This window comes from Maylandia zebra, linkage group LG2, assembly GCF_041146795.1.
Source record: "Maylandia zebra isolate NMK-2024a linkage group LG2, Mzebra_GT3a, whole genome shotgun sequence".
NCBI lineage: Eukaryota > Metazoa > Chordata > Actinopteri > Cichliformes > Cichlidae > Maylandia > Maylandia zebra.
The window spans coordinates 34,172,489-34,197,443 of record NC_135168.1 but is presented as its reverse complement, the minus strand read 5'-3'; the positions used below and the strand labels follow the sequence as shown (position 1 = coordinate 34,197,443).

General features: G+C 41.7%; 1 protein-coding gene across 3 annotated transcripts in view; it reads left to right on the top strand.

Annotated features, from left to right (window-relative positions):
* The window catches only part of gria1a (glutamate receptor, ionotropic, AMPA 1a), an 89,034-nt gene that overhangs the window by 48,467 nt on the left and 15,612 nt on the right, over positions 1–24,955 (top strand). For 2 of the 3 annotated variants that reach the window (XM_004541131.4, XM_004541132.3), the window contains exons 10-14: positions 5,852–6,058; positions 6,751–7,196; positions 20,587–20,785; positions 21,508–21,755; positions 24,635–24,749. In XM_004541131.4, the coding sequence (XP_004541188.1) occupies positions 5,852–6,058; positions 6,751–7,196; positions 20,587–20,785; positions 21,508–21,755; positions 24,635–24,749 (1,215 nt within the window). The remainder of the gene's footprint in view (positions 1–5,851; positions 6,059–6,750; positions 7,197–20,586; positions 20,786–21,507; positions 21,756–24,634; positions 24,750–24,955) is intronic. The other variant, XM_014412132.3, reaches the window with a different exon arrangement.

Below are 24,955 nucleotides of genomic sequence, written 5' to 3'. Positions count from 1 at the left end.
CAAACCACAAGGTTTCTGCAATGATTTCCTCTGGACAGATGTGACCAAAGTGGAGATGTTTGACCATAATGCACAGCACTATGTTTGTTACAAACTGAACACAGCATATAGGCACAAACACATCATACCTACAGTCAAGCAGTGTGGTGAAAGGAGTGATGATTTGTGCCTGTTTCACAGAGACAGGACCTAGAAGTCTTGCATGCTCTTTATAGCAAAGCATTCTAGAGTCAAATGTGAGGTCATCTCTCTGACAGTTAAAGCTTCGGCGAAATTGGGTCATTCAGCAGGACATTGTTCCCATGCACAGCAGCAAATGTACAACAGAAGAAGAATCAAGTAGTTCCAATGACCCAGTCAAAGTCCACACGTCAACCTGATTTAAATATTGTGGGGAGACCTAAGAGAGATGTGCTTAAACAAATGCTCACAAGTCTTTATGAACTAAAGCAAATTCATAAATAAGAGTGGGTGAAGATTCCTTCACAATGATGTGAGAGACTGATAAAGTCATAGAGAAAAATAGTAATTTAAAATTATGGTGGCGCTACCAGCTACTGAATCATGAGATGAGCCTCATTTTTCACAGGACTGTATAGAATCCTGTGAAAGCTTTCTTTTTTGCATACAATACATTACAGTTTTATTTATATAGCACATTTAAAAACCCGAAGGCACACCAAAGTGCTTCACAGTAATATGGAGAGTCAACATAAGTTAATAACAGGGTACAAATCGGGCACTAGCATAGACAGGATAGAGGCACTAACAGACCAGAAGAGTTAGATAAATACAAAATCCGCTGAGACAAAAACAGCAGTAAAATTAATAATAAAATAATAAATTTTATAAAATTTTATAAAAGATTTAAAAGTTTAAAATTTAAAAGATTTAAAAGGGTATTAACTGGTGAGGAAAGCCAAGTCAAATAGATATTCTTTCAATCTTGAGTCCAAGGCTCGAATAGAAGCAGGGAGGCTGTTCCAAAGGTTGGGTGCAGCTGAAGCAAAGGCACGATCGCCTCTGGTCTTCAGTCTAAACTTAGGTTGGGCCAGGAGTAATTGACCTGATGATCTTAATGTACAGATTGAGGAGGTCAGTGAGGTAGCTGGGCGCAATGTTATCCAGGATTTTAAAAGTGAGTAGCAAGATTTTAAACTCAATGCGATATTTGATTGGTAACCAGTGTATATCAACAAGAGCCGGAGTAATAGGGTCAAATTTTCTAGTTCCAGTAAGAAGGCGAGCCGCAGCATTCTGAACGAGTTGCAGCCTTCGAAGAGAGAAGGCTTGGACACTACAGTTGAGAGAATTACAATAATCTAACCTGGAGGTCACAAAAGCGTGGATACGTTTTTCCAGGTCCCTGTGTGATATAATGCTTAGCTTTAGAAATCTGGCGCAGTTGAAAAAAAACAGATTTAACTACTGATGATACTTGTTTATCAAGGTTAAAGGAGCTATCCAAATAGACACCCAGGTTACGCATAGAATCAGAGAGAGTTAGCTAGGGGCCCCAGCAGGGCAACAGGCTGGTCTCGAGGAATATGGCTGTCGAACACCATAACTTCAGCTTTTTTCTCATTTAAAATGAGAGAATTATCTGACAGCCAATCTTTAACCTCTCTCAGGCAATCGTACAGGGAGTTCAGTGATGCTGACAAATCATCAGTCAGTTGACAAGAGATTTGAATGTCATCAGCGTAAAAGTGATAAGAAATATTGTATTTTTCAAATATGAAGCCCAAGGGTAGCATATACAAAGAGAATAATAAAGGGCCAATACAGACCCCTGGGGCACACCACAGCAGAGAGGGGCAACAGAGGAAGAGTATCCTCCCATCACAACAGAGAAGGATCTATCTGTGAGGTAAGAATTAAACTAGTTAAGGGCAGAACCCTTGATGCCTACAACATGCTCTAGCCTCCTCAAGAGTATATTATGATCAACCATGTCAGAGGCTGAAGACAGATCCAATAAAACTAAAACAGCAGGGCGACCAGAGTGAGCAAATACAAGAGGATCATTATAGACTCTTAGCAGGGCCGTTTCAGTGCTATGGTGTGGCTTAAAGCCAGACTGGTATTTGTCAGTGATATTATTTGCAACTAAGTAAGCCTGTATTTGGAGAAAGACGGCTTTCTCTAAAACTTTTGATAAAAACTGAAGTTTTGAGATTGGCCTATAATTGGCAGGGTCTTTCTGATCGCAATTACTTTTTTTAAGAACAGGGTGCACTACCGCATGTTTAAAAGCAGTCGGGACACAGCCCACTAACAATGATAAATTCATTAAAAATAAGATGCAAGGCCCAAATTCCTCAAAACTTTCCTTGATAATTCGGGATGGAAGGATATCATGCACAGAATTTGAGTTTCTCAATTGTTCAATTATTCCCTTAAGAGTGGGGAGTGATAACAGCTCAAAGTGAGAAAAGGTGGACATGCATCGTAAAACCGGAACAGGATTCAGCACAAGAGAGTGAGAGTGTGAAGCCTTCAGTAATAAAACTTTTCCACTAAAATGAATAAGAAATTGCTCACAGAGAGCCTGAGAGGCCGAGCTCGAAGAGTCCGGACAGGAATTTATCACTGAATTAAAAATTTTGAATATCATTCGCGGGTTGTGGCTATTAGTCTCAATAATATCTGATAGGAAAGCTGCTTTAGCTGCCTTTACAGAGTTCTGGTATAGAAAGACTGCATGACTGTGGGATTTTTGTGGGACACGCCTTCCTTCAGATGACTTCAGTGCTCACCAGATAAAAGATTCTTAGTGGAGCTGATGAAGGCAAGAAACAATGTAGAATAACAGAAAAGACATCAGTACACATCAACTTGTGCACTCTTTTTAGAGCCATTGGCTGCATATATAGACATCATTGCCAGTGAGAGGAGAAAAACTCTTCCAGTCAGCCTCCAAGTTGTAATTAAGATAAAGAAATTTTCAGAAGCCAACTATCTCTGCCACTTAGCAGATATAATTATGTTTAAACAAACTAGTGCAAAATGGCTGCAGTAGTCAGTTCAGCTTAAATGAAGCCCAAAGTGAACCCTAATGCAATCCATTCAGCTGCGAGAAAAGGAGATTGATAGCTTACATGGTTTTTTTGTACCCAGTTTTCAAGCCTTTAGGCTATTTTTCAGAAAAACAGAGTGCATAATCTCAGAGATTAGACATAGTTAACTAAACACATTCTTTGTTTGAAAGTAACTCTCCAACACTCCAGGAAAGAGAGGCCAGAGGGCAGCCACTTGGAGCTTGCCAAAAGGCACCTAAAGGACTCTCAAATATCGAGAAATAATTCTCTGTTCTGATGAAATAAAGATTGAATTCTGTGCCCTGAATGCAGTGCGTCATCGGCAACATCATGCTCTGGAGATGTTTTTTGGCAGTAAGAATAGGGAGTCTAGTCAGGGTCAAGGGAAAGATGAATGCAGCAACGTGTCCTTGATTATAACAAGCTCCAGAATGTTCTGGTTTAGCCCCAGTTTTCCAACAGGACAACGACCCTTTGCACACAGCCAAAGTAACAAAGGAGTGGCATCAGGACCACTCTGTGAATGTCCTAGAGTGTCACAGCCAGAGCCTAGACTTGAGATCTGAAAATGGCTGTGCACAGACGCTCCCCATCCAACCTGACATAGCTTGAGAGAAGATTGAAATATTGAGCCAGGGCTTTCAATACTTATGTAGTTGTTATATTTTAGTTTTCAAATTTTACTACATTTACAAGAATTTCAAGAAAACTTTGTCTTTATGGGGTAATATGTTTATAATTTGAGGTAAAAATGAATTGAATCCTTTGTGGAATGAGGCTGTAACATGTGAAGTGCCGGGAATACATTCTGCATGCATGTAGCTTCTGCCACTTCAGCTGTCTGCAGTACAACTGGAAGACCAGAGATCCTGTTAGAATCATTTTCACTGAAAAGCCAATCAAGTGGTTGTTGTAGTATTACTATAATAAGATTACTGAGTTAAATATAAGAAAGTAGCCACTAATGTAGCTGCAAAGGAAAATCCTGACATGTAGTCTATTGACATCTACTTTCGAAAGTATGCCTAAAATCCTTATTTAAACCCAAGAGTTGGAGTCTCCGGAGTAAGCCCCCAAAATAACTCTCTCTGACATAATCTCCTATCAGTGTCCTTTTCTCCGGGAAGATAAATTAGTTTTCTGTCTTGGAAGCTAAGAGAAGAGATAAGGTGTGAGGAGCACAGGCGCAGGAGTTTTTACACCTTCTAACTTCTGTGCTCTCTGATTCGTTGCCTACGGGTGGGTGTTGTTTTGCTGCTGTGTTGATATCACATAGTTCTTCACTGTAGTCCCTGCTGTCCAAGCCTGTGCCCACAGACTAGGCCTGGAGATGTGGAGAAATGAGGCACAACTGGTTTAATGGGGCATCAAAGCTTCCTTTGCTGATGACTGCGGCTTTGCACTGAAATCAGACAAAGAGTGAAATGTGTCTAATCTTAGCATGCCTGATTTTTGTGTTATTGTCGCCTTTAGTGTGTATAACCCTTAAAATATATTGGGTAATGTCAGCACACAAGAGAAAATGATTGAATTTTTAAAACGTATTAAAAATATGAACTTCTACATGTGTAGTTGCATTTGTTCAGGTGCACAAGTGCTCTTGTGTGTATAAATGTGCAGCGAATGTGTCTGAGTATTGTATTTAATGTGGTTGAGTGACAGCAGATCTCAGTGGAGCTGTTCGAGGTCAATGTGATTCAGTCCTGGAGGACCTTTTGTATGCCTTGCCACATCTCCATGTGCACATTTGTACATGTGTGTGTGTATTTCTGTGTGTGTGTGTGTGTGTGTAGTGGGCATGGTCACAGTTGCGTGTGCCCTGTCTTTGTCTATGACTGCGTGCGCCAGTGCGTACACTGTGAAAGCGCTGCACGCCAGTCCTTTCTCTTCACTGCCTCCCCAGGGTGCCATTTGTCTACCAGCCTCAAGTTATGTGCAACAATGATTACCTTCACCTGGATCATAAAGAGCGGGAGAATACAGATAGCTGTAACACATATAGGAAACCCTCTCCTCCCTACACCCCGCCTCCTTATCTAGACACTGGTGAACACGATGGAAGGATTTTCTAAGCTCAGCAGAAAACTCTCGCTTAAAACAGGAACACATAACAACTTGTGGGAATTGAGGCCTTCTTAGTGCTGCTGGACAATTTATACTGAGGCGACTTTAATTCTGTATGAAATACATATTTCTGAAAGTGGAGCCCCAGGTGTAGTGCCAGCTGCAGTTTCTCAGGCAAGTCAATCAGTGTGAGATGTGCAGTAGTCGATGTAACAAGAAGAACAATGTGGCCCTGGAGCAGAGGTTATCCTGGTTTCAGAGAGCTGTCAGCTTCATTGTCTTCATGCACGCACTTACACAGGTGCTCGTTTGAATCATACCTCATGTCTCTTCGGCTCTAACAATGCTGCCCAATTCCTGTTTTCTTGCTGCATGCTATGTGCTTTTCAGTGCACGATTCAGTCGCACTCATCCTACTTAGAGGGTCTTTGTGGATGAATTGCATACCTACCTTCAGGGAACAAAGCTAAAATAATGCCTTGTAGTTCCATTTAATTTTCTTTTCTTCTCAACCTTTAAACCTACAATTATATCTGGGGGCCAGTGCTTTTTTTTCCTTTTTTTTGCCCTAAGCCTCGGTTTAGAACAAGAGATAGCACTTCATTTTCAAAGCGCACACTAATTTCAGGGAAATCATTTCAGAAGCTGTTGAGTGAGTTCCTGTAAATGATTTTTAAAACTTTAGGAAAATAAAAAGAAACAAATAAAAAATCCGTTTTTACTCATGGCTGCCCCACATCCAACAGGAGTCTCCATACGTGATGCTGAAGAAGAACCACGAACAGCTTGTGGGGAATGATAAGTACGAGGGCTACATCGTGGAGCTGGCTGCAGAGATAGCAAAGCATGTGGGCTACCAGTACAAACTGAAGATCGTCTCAGATGGCAAGTACGGAGCCCGAGATCCCGAAACCAAGATGTGGAATGGCATGGTCGGAGAGCTGGTGTATGGGGTGAGTCGGTGGAGCTTCTTCTAAGATTTTCTTTTTGTTTTCCCCACAGTCAAAGCTGGAAAATTAACTTTTAAATGTCTTTTGTGAATACTGATTATTGAAGGTCTTAACACATTGAAAACCGCACTGGCCCCAAGCCTGTTAAGGATGATTACCTATTTTGCTTTCTTTTTATTAGTATTCTGCGCTGCTTATTTAAATATAATTTTAATATGTTAGACTTTGGGCAAGGTTCACTTTGGAAGAAACAAATCCTTACAGTTTGCTGCTAGAATAATTTGTGATTATATGATTACTAAAGGTTCCTCTGAATTGCAATTTCGACAGTCTAACCACTTTGTTCTTCAGAAGTCTGAAATTGTGCTGTGTTTTTAATTTGACCTGGATCGTTACCGACTAACTTTTGCTGTGTGTACCAACTGTGCTGTGATGAGGGGGAGGAAGATAAAGACACCATCTTAAAACTGAAAGAACTGGTCTTTCTTTTGCTTTCTCGTTGTGCAATACACTTGGATAATGATCAAGAATACATTTATATCTAGACACGGTGTAGTGCACGTTGAGTGGTTGCGGTGATCCTCTCAGACCTTTGCTGCAAACAAGGAAACACAAGTATCATTCCACCTCAGAATTTCAATGAAATGCTACTTTATCCAGCACTGTTTACACCTGCCTTTGTGCTCTTTCCTCAGAAAGCAGACGTGGCTGTGGCTCCGCTCACTATCACCCTGGTCCGTGAAGAGGTGATTGACTTCTCCAAGCCCTTCATGTCTCTGGGTATCTCTATAATGATCAAGAAACCAACCAAATCCAAGCCTGGCGTGTTTTCCTTCCTGGACCCGCTGGCTTACGAGATCTGGATGTGCATTGTGTTTGCCTACATTGGCGTCAGCGTCGTCCTCTTCCTGGTCAGTCGATTCAGCCCGTACGAGTGGCACGCCGAAGACTACGAGGAGGGAGCCGAGCCGCAGACTCCCACCCAAGCGGCGGCTTCCAACGGGGTGCAGCAGGGCCAGACACCGACGCAGCAGAACACCACCCAGCAGAGTCCAGAGCAAACCAATGAATTTGGCATCTTCAATTCCCTTTGGTTTTCACTTGGCGCCTTCATGCAGCAAGGCTGTGATATTTCACCACGGTAAGAAGCTGAGGCCACAAATTTTGAAGCTTTATACTCCTCTGAGTCTCTGCTTTTATTTGTTGGTACACAAAGAGACATTCAGTACCACCTACGTGTAGTACATATCTATCTGCCACACCAACGCCTCAGCATGCTGACTTGCTTTCTTTTTCAGCTCACTTGAGTTTTGTTTATTGAGATTTTGTTGTGTTTTTCTTAGCCGTTTGTCATACAAAGAAGTGATAAAACTTTGATGAAGGGCAGAAGAGCCAGCTTATGATGTGGTCATGTTGCAGACTGTTGTGGTCTCATTCAGTTTCCAGATAATTCCCATAGTGCTAAAAACATGGCACAAATCTAGGACAGTCAAAACTGGTAGTCAGTAGAAAGCTTTAGTATTTTATAAAATTCAAAATTCCTGCCATTCTGCATCTCACAAGTGATTAGCCAGTCGGTTGTGCAAATATTAGAGCCTTAAGAAGCTGCTATGAAGGATCCTGGTGTGAGTATTGAGTGTTATATGTTGGCTTCCCTCAAGTGCTCTCATGAGCTGTGGTATGAAACCGTTCTCAAAAGGTCACCAATTAAAAATCTCATTAAGTGTCTGAAATTAGAGACACTGAGGTCGACTTTCTGAGCTCTCCAGAGGCGCTAACAGGGGGAGATGAGAAGATAATGTCAGTGTTATCACTGTAAGCTCTGAACTAGCAGAGACAGGTTAGGTCACTCGTAGACAGAGCTTCTTGTCTCTTTAAACATTAAGCTGCATATACATTATGTAGCAGCTACCGTGAAGTTGGAGATCCCAGCGCTCCGTCTTGAAAGTGTAATCGTAAGCATCGTTGCGTTCCATCTCGACTTCCTTCTTGTGGCAAATTAAAGGGTGTATCTTCACTTTGGCCTCACCCTGCACAAATAACAGAACGGAAAAAAACAAAACAACTTTGCAACCCACGAGCCTGCATGCGGCACATAGGTGCTCAGCAGTACATAATGTAGGTAGTGAATTCCTCCTCCCACAGGCCTTCATCTGACATTTACTGTTTTCTGCCTGCAGACTGTGCTGTGCTTCATGTGAGATGAAGCCTATTGTCCAAATGCTCTTCTCTTACAGGCAGAAAATGCATTTGGATTAACTATTGATTTTCTTGTATGCCACACAAAGAGAGAGGGCCAGGGAATGTCACGGTGCTTCCTTAAAATTGTCCCTTCCTTCTGTATGCACAGCCATCTTTGAGCTGTGTGTGTGGAATGGTGTGTACTTTGCAATTTAAAAAAACAAAATTAAGAGTATTTGCATTTCTTTTGCTCGAGGAGCGAGGGGGACGACCTCCGCGGATGCAAGACCTTTCATTGACTTCGGCTAAAAGGACAAAACAGGCCATTCCTCTCTACTTTCTTATGTTCTGTGTAAAATAGGTTTGAGGTGGAACCGAATTTCATTAGTGTTATTAGTGAGGTTGGGCTTTAAGGGCGCTTGTCCTCTAAGGACTTCAGTCAAATACCTCTCTTTGTCTTGGAGTGTCCTTTCAAGGTGAGTCTGAGTGTTCATTTTTGGTTCTTGGTAAAAGATTTTTTTGGGGGGGGCGTCAGGGGAATTCACAGACTTTTTTTTTTCTAAAAAGAAAAAACTGCACATGTCACAGCGTGTGCAGCAGGACATGCTGTAGCGATCAGCATGGCCTGCTTGGTGTCTTGAAAAACCAACACAGTGAATGTTTCACCCCGCTGAATACTGGCCTGAAGGAAACATCTTCCCCTTGAAAATTTGGGTGACCTAGTTGCTCTAGTTAGCACAGTGCATATTCACACACACTGGTGCATGCTGATGTGTCTCCTAAAGCATTATGAGTTCTTCTGCTAGAGTTAAAGGACATACTGTACGGTTTGTCAGATGAAAGCAACAGTGCTTGTAACATCACAAATTCACAAGAACAGAGTATTACACAGCGTACGCAGTTTTACTTTTATCAAAAAAATTCTTTCTTGAGAAGGTTTTGTTCTTGTATGTAAGGTAGGGTTTGACCATCTTCTTTTTTTTTTTCTTGCCTAGCTGCAGCCTGTCTTTCTTTTTCCACTTTATTCATAGACTGAATATGTCCTGTCAGTGTGAAAAAGGAAGCTAGTGCGGCTGTGCCTAAAACCTCCATACTTCTCTCTCCGGATTGCGAAAAGAAGGCGTATTACAGGGACGTCCTCAGTAAAAACTCTCTTAACAGTTTATATTCTAAGGCACTACCTTCAGGTCTTTTTCAATATGGCGTTATGTTCATTTTGTATGTTATGGTCCCATTTAGAGAGAAAGAGACAATAAAATAGAGTGTGCTTTAGAGCGAGGATACCTTGTCAGGCACAAGTCACTTTTTTAACATTTTGTATATTCAAAACTTTGCTAAAGTACAAAATAACACTTCTCACTCAGAATTGTGCGTGTATTTTTTGGAGCAATGTTATTGATGTCTTAGCAAATACCGCTTATGAAATCCTAGATACTCACTTGTTGGTTATTATGTAAGCACATATGTAAGCAGCACAGCCAATCAGCATTATCCTTGCCGATTGGCTGATCTTAGGTTAGTTTTTTTTAAAGCATCAACAATATTGATTTGTCTGATGTTGTAGCTCTAACTAGTTAATTAAGAACTTGTTAATTTGGTAGCAGCTGATATACAAAGTGACTATGTGGATATATATGACTATATGAAATAATATTTGACATAAAGCAGATTAGGGTCCGTATTGACATATTACATCACAGAGTTGCTGCAGCTGTGTTGGTTACACATCCATGATATAAGTGTGCTGTTTAACCACATTCCAAAGGTGATCTGTTGAATGGATATGATTTGTATGACTATGGAGGCCTTGTGAGCACAAGGAACACATTGTAATGTTAGCAATGATTTGAGCTTTTCGACACGGTGCGTTATCCTGCTGCAAGCAGCCATCAGAAGATGGGCTGTGGTCATAAAGTGATGGGCATCGTCACCAACAATACTCAGTTTGGCTGTAGCCTCAGTTTCCGGTTCGTAGCTGACAGGAGGGGTACCTAGATCCTCTCCTGCATGGCTTGGTTTTAACAAGTTTAATAACAGAGTTGCTGTTCCCGTTCTATCAGCTCAAAGCAGTCTGGATATTCTCTTCTAACCTCTGACATCAACAAGGTATTTTCACCCAGAGAACTGCCGCTCAATGGATATTTTCTCTTTTTTTAGACCATGCTCTGTAAACCCTAGATGTGGTTATGAGAAAATTACAGTAGCTTTTGAAATACTCAGACGAGCCCGTCGTCTTGACCACTTCTACATGCCTAAATGTAGGGTTGAAGATAGATAGATAGATAGATAGATAGATAGATAGATAGATAGATAGATAGATAGATAGATAGATAGATAGATAGATAGATAGATAGATAGATAGATAGATAGATAGATGGTTAATTAATACATTTCAGAATAAAACTACGTAAAAGACATTATGTTTCTGAATTTGCTGACATTTCCCAGTCAGTGCCTGTAAACCTCTCATCGCTGTGCCTTTATTACTAATAGGTGAGAACAGATTGTTCTAGAGGTGCATTCAGCTCTGTGGTAGGCAGCCTGAAGCACTTCTCTCTTCATACTTCTCCATTTAATCAGAGACAAAAGGCCAAGGAACAACACTGATGATCCACTCTGTCCTGGATTAATCAGTAGGCGTGTTTAATTTTCTCGTCAGCCTGTATCTGTGTGTGTGTGTGTAGCCTGGTTCTATTAAAAGCAAACACTTATTGCCATTTTCTTTGTCAGCGCTCTAATAGTAGGCTATCAGACTGGAACAGTCTACAGTGTACCTGTGCATCAAGGTGTACATGCAGCTCTGTTTCTCTGTGCACATGCATAGACTCACTTGTATTAATTTATGCTTCAAACTGATGCGATGCATTAATGCGTACAGTACGTGATTGTGTGTGTATTGGCCAAACTGCTCCCCCTGCTATTTATTCTGTGCAAGGCCATGTTTACTGTGCTCTTTCTAAATGTCAGCACTGTCAGTCAGGCCCTCCCATAAGCCCCAGTCTGTGCTGTTGGGCCCTTCTTGTGTTTATCTCTGCAGACAGGTGGATTCCAAGACTGACCCTCACCCTCACCACACACAAACACACACACAAACATAAACACCCAAAGAATTCGCCATTCATCTGTGCACCCGTTAACTTCCTCGTTCTTTACTTCTTCTCAGTCCTAGCATTCGCTAATAAACTCTGTTCTCCGTTCTTCAGAGGTGAAAAACCCTCACCTCTCTCATCCTAAACAGTCGCACATCCATAAAATGTGAATAAAACACAGGGCTTTGGTTAACCCTGCAGTTGTCTGCCTTCTGCGAACAGATTCAAACTAGCTAATCGCATCAACATTGAGCTGTAGTATTGTTGCAAGGCTTGGCCCTCACTCTTCATATGAACCCTGCCAAAGTAATGGAGGCTTAAGTTAACGCATCGCAGGCGAAGTCAAAATCTCAACAGATGATCCAAATAATCCATGGAAGGCACGGAAATAATGAGCACTATACTTGTGTTACAGTGAAGAGCTAGTTTTTTCCTTGTACTATATTTTAAGCGCAGCAGGGAAGATGCAATGAGGGAAATATTGAGTGGATTTGAGTAAAAGAGCGTAGTGTTCTTCAGGTGAATGTGTTTGGATATGTTTAAGTCGGCATCTGTCGTCCGTGTCTCCTCATAGGTGCGCGTTTGTCTGAAATGCATGGCCCCGTGGAGTTCACTCTGGTCCTCAGGTGTCTGCGTTCCCTCCGTTATATGACTGTAGACTGAAATAAATCAGCCCTGTCACTCACACCCTTCCTGCCAGCAGCAATGTCTCAGGCTGGCGGTCAGAATCATTCAATAACGGATTGTATACGAGGCGTATAATGTAACCCCAGCAGGGTCAGTATTTATTTTTTTTGCTACTGCACTAAAAAGGAGAGTTTAAACACTCAGTTTTCTCAGGGAATTTTTGATTTCTCTGTTCTGCATTTCTCCAGCATTACGTGAAGCAAAAACATAACAGTCAAATTTTCAGATCAAGTACTATGTGTAACACAAGCATAGTGTTCATTATTTCCCTGCTTTCCGTGGATTATCTGGATCATCTGTTGAGATGCTGACTTTCTGCCGTCAATGTGTCAACTTAAGCCTCCATTACTTATTTGTTGACTTATCTAAGCACAGACAACTTTTATCAGAGTCTCATTGAAACCCGACCCAGATCGCAAACAATAATTGAAAATATGTTAAATCAAAGTTTTAGTGTCAACCTGAATTCTACCTTTGAGTCTTGATCATTTTTGCAGTTTAATACTGACACATTGTTGAATTTATGACTTCTAATCAACTGAACTTCTGTGGTATTTAAACTATAAAATCCACCACATTTCAATATAATTTCCCGGTCAGCTATAAATCCATGACTTTTCAACCTCATTGTCACCTGATCAACTATAGAAAGATCATCATCGATCAATTATATTATTGTGTTCTTTTAATGTCATTACTATTACATCGTCAGGTTTTAACATTGTTGTAACATTGACTCAACATTTATTTTGCATTGGGTCACTTTTTTCCAGAACATTTAGGATGTGATCACTTTATTTGTTTAGATATAGATACCCTATAGGTTTGTCTTCATTCCATTTTGAGAAGAGCTTTCAAAATGGCTCACGCTTCAAACTGAATATTGTACGTGTTCCTTTCCTCTTCCTTTCAACCCAAACACAGACTCACCCGCAGCACACTGCACTTGAAATTAAAGGTTTCCCACATAATGCAGGCACACCCATTATTTCTGACATGAAAGCTATTGTTCGGCTGCTAACCAAACCCTCAGTGACGAACCAGGTGAACTCTTGTGATCAAGGGAATTATTGATCTTGCACAGGGATCAAGCGGGATGTCACACTGTGTTTATTGTTGTTATTAATGTCGCGAGCACTGAGAAAATAGACTGTGTTACACGCCACCGAGTTACATAATTGTGGAATAAGTTAGCTGCTATAAAGCAGTTTTTTGGAGAGAGTGGGGGGGTGGGGGTTCAGGAAGGGATGATTTATTCATAAAGATACGGCTCGGTTTAGTTCACGGCACAACTTATGTTTTATTTATTCGGAGATCGCATGAAGGCAACTTTTTGATCTTACATGCATGCACACTCGCCAACAGAAACCACCGAGGCACACGCACGCACGAGCCCATATACACTCCCCACTGGCGTATCACACTTTGTACCACAGACAAAGGCACCATCGCCTCTGAGGCGTTTTACTCTGTCACATCAGTCACACATACATTTCCACATGCAGAGAGGGCTTTTTTTTTCTTTTTGCTGTAATCAAGCTGTGACAGTATACGGATATATTTCTTGCAACCATGAATAATACACCGAGCTCGAGGCCACATGGGAAATCTACCTGGGCCAGTGTAAACACTGCCAGTTATTTGACTGGAAAGATGCGATGCTGTGAGGCTTATGAGAGGGCCTGCGAGTTGATGAGAGTTTTCTCTTTGTGATGGCAGGCCCACTCTACTATAGGGGTGGATGCCCTTATATATGTAGTGAGAGGAAAAAGAGTGAGAGGAGGAGGAGTGAGATGACTAAAATCTCTCTCAGCTCAGCTGTACTGTTTTAAGTGCAGAGTGTGTCACCATAGCAACCGTAAAGAGATTTTTTTTTTTTTTTTAAATCATAGCAGTTTCCCTTCAAGTCTCTCTGATGTGCAGAACTTCACTCAAATGCACACATACAGCATCTCCTTTTCTTTTTTCTTTTTTGTATTAATGCTCAGAAAGCCTGAACGCACTGTCAGTCCGCTTACACGCGTGTTGATGGCATTGATTTGCGGGAAACAGTTGTGATGTATTTGCCTGTTTTTCTAGCTGGAGTGACTAAGAGGCTTTGCGTATGTGTGTGGGCGCGGAGCTGAGCACTCTCACAGATTGCCAGAACTGTCTTTTCTCAGGTTACTTGAGGCTAAGACAGCAATCCGCAGCATCATTCAGCAAACAAGTGTGCGGACACAGATATAACGATTAGAGTTGCATCTCAATTATATCGATTCCCCTGCACCGGCAGCGTGCGGTGGCTGCAAGCTGAAGTTTTGTTTTGTTTTGCATTCACGCATGACCGCTCCAAAATGAGCCATATGTTGCAAAGCAGCCTGTTAACTTTACTGCTTCTTATTGAAAGAAACATGCATTAAATAATTACAAAGCGTTTGAAATCATAATGCTTTTGTCAGTGTTGTTTTGTTTTTTTCCCATAGTCTACTTGAATGAGTATAATTACAAGCTTGTGGTGTGTTTGCTTCAGGCTGGTAACATTACCATAATATTCTCTTTTCAGCTCAATGGCATGGTAATGCTGACCTTTAGATGGAGAGAGAAGCTTTAATAAATCATTATTTTTTGTGCTCCATGCTTAAAGCTCACATGTAGTTTGGCCTTGGAGATGAAAGTGCTCTCAAATAATACAGACCTAACAACTGGGAGGTCTTTGCAACAAAAGCGCAAGCACACAAAAGCAAAACCTGCGGCTTTGCAACAATATCGGCCGTAGTGTGTTACTGTTCCCCCGAGGCTCCTTTGGCAATATCAAGAACACACTAAAAGCGTCAGACAAGTGTGCGTCTGTTGTCTTTCTGTGCACTAAAAGCATCGTGTGTGGCACATCAAGCCAAAGCTGCCACGTCTGCGCTGAGCTCTGAACCCGTGACCGGGGTCGTGCATGTGCTTTCTGCAACTGCAGCGACCTATATTGAGGCAGCTTTACATAAAAAAGTTCAGCACTCATAAATATACTATTCTGGTTCATTATCCCAGCATACCTGTGCAATTAGGCATGATTTGAGCCGCCTGTTTTTTTTTTGTTTTTTTTTAATTTGCTAAGGAGACTGTGGAGAAAGCTTAAATAAAATTTTATCAACCCATAACATTTACAAGCAGTGGAGGCATAGTTGGGGAAAAGGCTCATTAACAAAAGCCCTGTGATATACAGTAAGTGAGTAGAAGGACTCTTAAAGGAAATATAAGTAGAATCATTTAATCCTCCAAATAAAAGAATAAATTATGGAGTTATTATTTTTCTTCTTCTTCTCTAATTTCATTCAAATGTAATGCAGGCCATCATCCTGTGCCAGCACTGTGTGACAAACGCATCAAGTAAGGTATTAAAAATGATTCACCTCAGTTCTCACGGCCTGTTCAAACCTTCAGCTCCTTCAAAACAGAATACAAATAATGTTTACACACAACTCGGAATTATGACTGTAGAGCCCTGTGTGCTATATTATGCTAGAATAACTAATGGAGTAACCCTTGACTTGGTTGTTGCACCACACACACACGCACGGCCACTTTATCTTCTGCAGTCTCATTGTGTTGATTGAATAGTGGTCCTTTCTTCTTTATACCGCTTTCTTCATTTCCACGTCTAATGAGTTGTTTTTGCTAAGGATGTTTTTCGCAGTTCACCAGAGCAGGGGATGATTAGCTCAGATATAATCACTCTATCTCGGATTATATCTATATATATATTTCTGCTTAGTGGCACAATAACCTCAAAGGTTCCACTTTGCTACTCTCTCACTCCCTTTTTGCCGTTTCTGTTGTTTCATGCCGTTGCATGTAAGAAGGCGCGCCTGTGGAAACACACTGGGAGTGGCCGTTCCCAGTCATTGAGAACATACGGCTACTAATTTAGAAGAAGGAAACAAGAAAAAAAAAGCTGCATATCAGAAAACTCCTGTACCATCCCTGATTTGTCTTAGAATCACACCATAATTAGAGACCATTTTCTTTCTCATTTAAACCTCTGTAATTCCTAATCCATTGTAATGTGGCCATTACTGGCTCATTTTTTACACTTGCTAAAGTCATTAGTCATTGCTAATTACCATATCGAAAAGAGGAGGCCAGCCAGGGGAATTCTAATGAGAGTTTAGCGCTATAGCAGATTCCCGGGGAACTGTGGGTGGAGATCGCGTAGGAAACGTCAAAGCCAGAGATCCGGTCTGCCGTGTGTAGCTTTTTAAGATGATTTTTTTTCTGACAAGAGAGTTTAACATCTGCTTTCCAAAGGTAAATACTGTACGTGAGGTCACAGCCCAGTCCTCTTCCAACCACTGCAAGCCAAACCTGAGGGACCCCATCACTGTAAGCAAGAAGCTGATTTAGGGAATGCTAAACTTGGGTAGGTGTCGGGTGGTGAGTCCTGGTGGCCGAGGGGGCTTTAAGAAGCTGTGTAATCAGTGTTCCCGCAGACCTGGTGCAGTTCTTGATTGCATGACATGTTTTCTCTCCATCACTATGAAGCTGAAGCAAAACGCTCCAGGAAAGACTTTAGAAAAATACACAAACAGAACGAAAGGCTCATTTGGATTTGATACTGAATTTAACAACACCAATGAGACCTGTTTCCTTTTTCTGCTCCTAAAATACTTATTATATTATTTGGTTACTGTATTTTTTTATTTATTTAAATTTAATATTTAAGGTAATAGTGAGAGAAGCCAAAGAAGGTAAATAGATCTTTAAGGTTAAGAGAGTTTGGTAGGTAAGTGTGCGCTATATTTGCTCGATCACATGTCAGTGGCTGGACACTTTGATTGATCGTTTAATCATTTCAGCACTAACGATGTGCATACACACAAGTATTGTATTTCTGCCTGTGCCGCTGCGGTTGAGCCTGTGCTTCTGCTGCTGCTTCCATTAACATTCATTTTCTTCTCAATACAATAAAAAAAATTAAAGGCGGAGTGAATAATTGATTAATCGTTGCCTTAACATGACTATGAAATTACAGTGCTGCTCGGAAGATTTCCTTTACTGTAATAGGACAGCTTAGTTAATCTTTTACTGAGGCGCCAAGGTTGGCTGCTGTGCAATAATGTATGAGGGGCGGAAAGGAGGCTCAAAGGAAAGCAGTTCAAAAGGAAACAAACAGAGACAAACAGGTCTGTGTTTGCCAGTCACTTTGCTCAAATGGGGAGGACTGCTGCAAGAGGCCCAACACACACCCACTCACACTCTCACACACACACACTGAGGTGCACAAACGACCCTCACATCCACGCATGCACACACACAGCCCTTTTCTCTTCGTCCAAATGGTGACCCCTTTGTTCCCTTGCTCAGACACACACACACTCATGCCAGTAAACCATCCCCGGGAAGGCAGCAAATGCACATGTGGGTCATATGTGTGTTGTGTGTGCACGCACTTCTGTGTGTTTTCGTGCATACTTGAATTTGTCAGCATCAATGCCAAGGTGTAGGGTATTGTTGTCTCGGGCCAAACCCCTGTCACCACCCCTCCCCCCACCCCCCAATCGCATCCCTCTCAGCACATGAAGAGACAGGCAGGCGTGCACAGCGGAGATGGAGGGTGAACGGAGAGGAAAGGGAAAAGAGAGGAAGAGAGGAGGCGAGAGAAAGAAAAACGAAAGGAGAAAAAAAAAGGGCAACTGAGGGGGAAGGATTAGACAGCTGTTTACTGCCATCTCTGGAGGCCAGCAGCAGTCAAAGCTAAGGAGTTTGTCTGCCTCTGGTGGTACTATCCAGTTTACTTTTCATCTTCTATGCCATTTGCCCCCCCCCCCCCACACACACACACACACACACACATTCCTCCTTCGTTTCACTTGTTTCAGCCTAGAATAACAGACTTAACTTCTTCTTTTCACAATAAAATGTGTGCCGTGTAGTTTGAACGCTAACATAAAGGATTGAAAATAACTTATTTCTACAAGGACTCTGAAATTCTTGAACATTATTTTCATCATTTCTGCTCTTTATCTCTATGTTGTCACGAATAATAGGAGACGGCCAGTTTTATAGTGGATCCCGGCAAAGCATAATCTAGAGCTTTCATTTATTTTAAAGAAAACAGCTGATTGGGAACATATTGGTGGAATATTAGATCTTGAATATATTTGTTAGCGGGCTTATTTGAGATTTGTACTTTCTTGTTTTATCAATTAATTTTTTAGACCGTACTGATCTGCCTTTTTAACCTATACAAATAGGAAATAGTAATACATTGCTCAAGATATAACACCTATTTAGTTAGACTTCTGGGATATTGATCTGGTCAGTTAAGTATCAGAGGGGGCTGTTAATCAGTTTAAGCTGCTTTGGCGTTGATGAAATTAACAACAGGTGCACTAGAGGGGCAACAATGAGACAACCCCCAAAACAGGAATGATTTACAGGTGGAGGACACTGACATTTTTCCCCCCTCCTCATCTTTTCTCACTGTTTTTCACTAGTTTTGCATTTAGCTAGTGTCAGTGTCACTACTGAGGTGATACCTGAAGCCCGCAGAGGTAGCATAGTTAGTCACACAATCAATACATGGCATTGCCAGATTCCAGATTTCTTGTGAAAATTCAAAAAGATCTTATAGGAATCATACAGACACTTCAGTAACCATAATGTGATGTATGGATGCTGGCTGGCTGGCTTGCTTCTTGACTAATGTATAAATGACAAAAGGGTTGTTCACTTCTATGAATATCACCTGAAGAACCTTAGCATATTATTGTAGGAGGATTATTTGCAGATGTGCAGAAAGTTATATAACTGTATCTCAATATTTGTGTGTATTGTGTATGTTAAATATATGAGTGTGTTGACATATCTGTAAATCATAAAAATAGGCATCCATCATCGCTTCCATTTTCTCCTGCTTATTTGGTAGCAGCAGTTTGAGCATAAATACCCAGACCTCCCTCTTCCACCTCCATTAGCTCTTCTAGGGTGACACTGAGGCATCCGTAAGCTGTACCTAGATATATCCCAAAATTCCCTCACAGTCGGACATGCCTAAAACAGCTCCATGCAAGCACATCAGCCAGCTGCTTTCAATGTGGAGGAACTGCAGCTCTCTATTTTGAGCCCCTCATGAATGACCACATTCCTCACCTTTTCTCAAAGGATAAGCCCAGATACCCTTCAGAGGAAGCTCATTGCTTTCTTGTATCCATAATTCTTTGGGTCACTACCCACACGCTGTGGCCACAAGTGAGGGTAGGAAAATAGATCAGCCGGTAAATGGACAGCTTTGCCTTCATGCTCAGCTTTCTCCCCATCAGGACAGACCGGGATAGCATCACATCTGCATCGCTGCAGACACTGCAGCAATCTGTCAGTCTTCCACACCACTCTTCACCTCATGAATGAGACCCTGACATACTTGAACCTCTTCACTTGAAGGCAGCAACCCTGAGCGAGCAATCCGCCCTTTTCTGTCTGAGAACCATTGCCTCAGGTTGAGAGGGGGTTATTCTTGTCCCCAACTCACCTAGGTACAAGTGTGTGTGTGTATATATATATATATATATATATATATATATATATATATATATATATATATATATATATATTGCCCTGCATCACACAACACACACAAGATTTCACTGTGCAGTCAAAGTTTAACCTCACCTACACCCATATGATCTTTGAGCAGTGAGCAAGTCAAAACACACACACACCACACACACACAGACAGCCTCCCGACTGATTTTTCAAAGGCTCTGCAACCGTTCTGTGTTTGCTCTCGGCTCGCTCCATGGCTGCTCTTTCATCATCTGCCCGTCATCTGAAAAGCATCTTAAATGATTACGTTTCGGCTTCTCTCCCTGTCTCTTTTTTTTCCCTCCATACTTAATCTTGCCTTCATGTTCATGCTCCATTTGAGTCGTGGGTACAAAGGTGAATCACGAAAGCCTTTTATTTTTTGTTTCAGATTTGTGTCATTTTCACTGCAGAAGCTCTGCCACCCTGTGCCTCAGTGATTTTTTGGGAGGGGGTCTGATATGTAATGCAACATGATTTTTGCTGCTGCTGTTCAAACTGGGTTCTCTTGAGGTGAAGAGATACAAGGAAACGAACTGCACAGTGCAGGCATTTGAATTTGGCTTTTTTTTTTTATTGGAAGTGCAATTAGAGCAGTGGCTAAGTGTTCTTGTCTGCCTCTTAATCCCCAACAATTAATGTGTATGGCATAAACCATATTGGCGACTTTCTTAAAGTGAGATTAATTTGGCAGGGAGAAAGCTGAGTGGGCCTTTGTGGAGCTGGTTATCTTTCCTTAGCAGACCGGGGTATGATCTCCAAGCCTAGTGAAAAGAGGAATGATACAGTGAGTGTGATGTAATGTGGATCATTTGAATGGTGCGAACATCACCGGGTTCTTTTAGATAGCTCTTCTTGATTGCGTGCAGAATTTTCCATAAAGAGAAAGATGGATGCCACCTATTTATTTCTCCCCCACCTTAATGCAGAATTGGCTCTGTCTGTGAAAGATATGTGTGAACAGCATCTTTGCATACCTATTTTTGACAGACTAACAACATTCTGTCCTTCTCTTTTTAGCTCTCTGTCAGGCCGCATTGTTGGAGGCGTCTGGTGGTTCTTCACTCTCATCATCATCTCATCCTATACTGCGAATCTGGCTGCTTTCCTGACTGTGGAGAGGATGGTGTCTCCTATAGAGAGTGCCGAGGATCTGGCCAAGCAGACAGAGATTGCATATGGAACGCTGGATGCTGGCTCCACCAAAGAATTCTTCAGGGTGAGGAACAAAACCTGGCACACCCGGGGTTTAAACATTTTCATTGTGAGCTAGCGGCATTTGGGAAGTATAAGTTATTTTAAAGTGTTATAAGAGGACAGTAAATGTAGAATCACAAAAACACAGCTGTGGACTCTGCCAGCAATCTAACGGTGAGTAACTACTGACGAAGCAACACAGTATCACGGCAAAACGTGTAACAGACACGCCGGTCCACTGTGTCCATTTCACGCTTTGCCTCTCTAAAACGTGAAATGTACACGCTTACCAGCAGGGGGGGATAATATATTTAAAGGCACAAAGTCGGTAGTCACTTTCTGGACATTCCAGGGTCCTTAATCACCAGAAACCATTAAGCTAGGCAGCTAATGTGTACATACATGTAAATGTGTTACTAATGTCTGTTTAAACGCTTTCCTGTGAATTATTTTCACTCCCTGTGCTGGTAGTGCAGCAACGTCTGCGTGTGTGTCCATTTCATGTTTTGGAGAGGCAAAATGTGAAATGGACACGGTGGACCTGCGTCTGTTACACATTTTGCAGTGATATTGGGTTGGATGAAAAGAGCATAAATATTTAAATTGGGAGTAAAGTCCTGACATTTTTAAGGATTTTAACATTTACCTTTAACACTCTAAAGATAGATAATAAAGTATTTATATACTGACAGTCCCTTTCCCTGTACTTCTATCCCTTTTCTTATTAACATTTCTGGCTGTCAGAGGTCTAAGATCGCCGTGTTTGAGAAGATGTGGTCTTACATGAAGGCGGCCGACCCGTCTGTGTTTGTCAAAACGACAGACGAGGGTGTCATGAGAGTCAGGAAGTCCAAGGGCAAATATGCCTACCTGCTGGAGTCCACTATGAATGAGTACATAGAGCAGAGGAAACCCTGTGACACTATGAAGGTGGGAGGCAACCTGGACTCCAAAGGTTATGGAATTGCCACACCAAAGGGCTCCCATCTCAGGTAAACCTTTGCCACTGCAGTGGTTGGATAAAAGCCTTCATGTGCTTTTATTGGTGCCTGTGCATGAGCGTTACCCCTCACCTGTTTATTTGGAGGTCTGCATTTGCTCATTTATGAACATATTTATGTGCTTAGGTTGATTTTTTTTTGGTGCCATTTCATGCATTCTGAATGCTTTGTGCACGCACTACCAGATTAACTTATAAGTATAAATGCTCTGATCAGATATAGAAGGCATCTCATTATTGTCACGGTCATCCTCCAACTGTTTGCACATATTGCACTGGCATTTATAGCTCGATCCCTCCCATTTTCAATTCTGATCATCTTTATTTGTGTCTGCACATCTACGTACGCAGCTATATTATTCCCAGCTGACTTGTGAGCACTAGCAGAAGTATAAAGCAGGACGATGAGATCTCTTATCCTCTTTAAGTAGCACTTTGCTTCCTTGATGCCTTCCAATTATATTTCAAACTCTCTTTATATTCTTCAAATCATCCCCCTTAAACACAAACACACACGCAAAAAATAGAAACGTGCCAATCATAAAAATCCGAGCCCCTAAAGCAATTTTACAACTTAAAGAATCCCGTATAGCTGCTTTACCACTTAAGCCAGAGCTCACACCTTGAATGTGAAGTCAGCAGAGTGGAATTTGTATTTTGCGACATTTAATGTGATAATTGACATAATGAAGGATAATTCATCCCGGATTTACTCCTGCCATCGATGTCCAAGAGCAACAGCTGTCATTTCACATTACATTAACACCTTAACCAACTTCCCATTTAAATTTCTCCCGCAACTACAGAGAGAGTGCAGAAGCTGGTGGCATCTGAAGCTTTTAATCTATTTCTAATAGGCCTCATTCATTTTAATGAAAGGAGCCATATGGGAAGATTTTATTCAAACTCGCTGCGGATTCATATGGGTTTCCTCCTTGGTTGACAGCCAGAGGTCAGAATGCTGAGTAGAACTGCTTCTAAAGCCTCGATCAGAAGCTCCTTTTTAAAATTTAATACAAATTAGATTCCGCAAATGAAGTTTAATGCTGCATGAACGATAAGACAAGAGGTTGATATAAATCTGCTTCAGAGTCATGTAGTCGGGATTGGCCCAGACCACAACATAGCAGTGGGACAGAGTGGTGAACAGCTAAGGGTGGCCCCCGTTTGATCTCGCTCTCTTTGTGTTAATTATTTACTTAGCGATGTACCTTATTCCCAAGTTGTCATTGTGGTCACAGATGTCTGATATGGAGTTCCATTAACAGATAACAAACATTTGCGATTGCATGAGTGGTATTAAAGCATGGCAAGTAGAATGACTCACGGATTTTTTTGGTTTTAAGGAGGAAATGTATTCAGCTCATCCGGAATGGGACATGAATGAGTTACCCATGAATTTAAAGAGCTGAGTCCAATCGCACCTGCAATGCATTGATAATGAATCAGTTTGCACGGACGACTGGATATTAGAGAAGCAATAATCTGACTCTTTTTTTCTCATCGTGTTTAAATTTCATAGAGTATCTGTGCAGAACTACAGAACTGATACCCGTTCCAATAGAAGTTCCTAATTAGACATTTATATACTGTCATTCTTTTTAGATTTTTGCATAAGTAGAGATTTCTTTTCTACACAGTAAATGAGACTAATAGCGCTGATAGCGCTAATATTGCATTGCAGGCCTGATTGAAAACAGAACTTTTGAGGAAAAAAAACCTAAAATAACTCTTCATTTTGCAGGAATGTCTTCAGAGATCACTTTCTTGTCAATTGCTCTGACGTTCTGTGTAAATTCTGATCTTCATTTCTGACATATACAATCTTCAGGGTCTGCACCATCCCGCTAACATTCAGTAACCTCCCTGACATCTGCTCACGCTGAACCAACCAAACCATGACTCTCCACAACATCCATGTCCACTTTAATTCTTCTCGTGACTTCTTTCTTTTTTCTCTGAGTCTGCCAGGCTAAGAAAGAATTTAGAGGTTTTACCAGCTCCAAAAAAACTGTCTTCCCTACAGCTGTGTGATGTCCTCCAGGTTGGGGGTAGAGACTCTTCTGTGTTCAGTGATGAGAAAGGCAGGATGCCGACAAACTAAATTGTTCCTGTGCAGAAGAATTGGTGCTGATTTGAGCAAAAAAAAAAGGCAATCACGTAAAGGCTGTAATCTTTACTTTTATATGCAAATTCTGATTGCAGATTCTGGCATTCTTGTGATTTGTGGATGGATAGTCTTTGTCCTCAACCTTGCAGCTTTAGGAAATACACAGTGACCAGAGAGAGACAGAGCTACCCATGGGGAGGTGCTTTGGGTGATGTGTCTGCAGTTGGTCAGGCAACATCTTTTTCAGCCAGTTAGAGAAATAAAGCTATCGTGAAAGTGATCGTAGCAGTTAAAACCGTCGAAGCTTCTGCTGGAATTTGTTTCTGCTGTTATTTATAAATTAATCAGTATCAGCTTCTATTCACAAGAATGCTGTTATGGCTTGAATATTGATAGGTTAGTTGCCATAGCAATTTGTATGCTGGTGCAGCTGAAAGGAAATTACCATCTGTAGTCAGACTTCCGCATCCAAAAGCATCTCCATTTATAGTGTTTGCTCTGCCTCTCTCTGAGGCAAGCCCCTCCTTGGTAAAACCCACTGTATTGGCACTCAGTGTTTAAGCCCCATTGCAGGTATGTGACTAACACGTGCATCCTAAAGCCAGCGCTCCTGCTTAACACCAGTAGCCAAACGCAGGAGTGCTTCCAATTCTAAGTCAGCATTTCATTATCACCACCACCACCACCACCATACGACCAATCTCTTTATATCTGTCCCATAGAGTGTCTCCTAATGGTTATCGTTTTATATTATTTTCAAGAAACCCAGTAAACCTGGCAGTGTTAAAACTGAACGAGCAGGGCCTCTTGGACAAATTGAAAAACAAGTGGTGGTACGACAAGGGAGAGTGCGGCAGCGGGGGCGGGGACTCCAAGGTCAGAGCCAGTTTGATAAACCCTGCGGGTAAACCCACCACCACTGAGAGTGGGAGGTGGGGTGGGAAGTGGGGGAAGGGGAAGAGAGGGGTAACCGGCAGGCCCGCGCTGCACCACCACTCCAGCAACACTTAATCTCTCTGTGTGGTGTGGGGAAGAGCAAAGGGAAAGGACTGCGGGGGGTGATTGCTTGGCCGGCAGGGGAT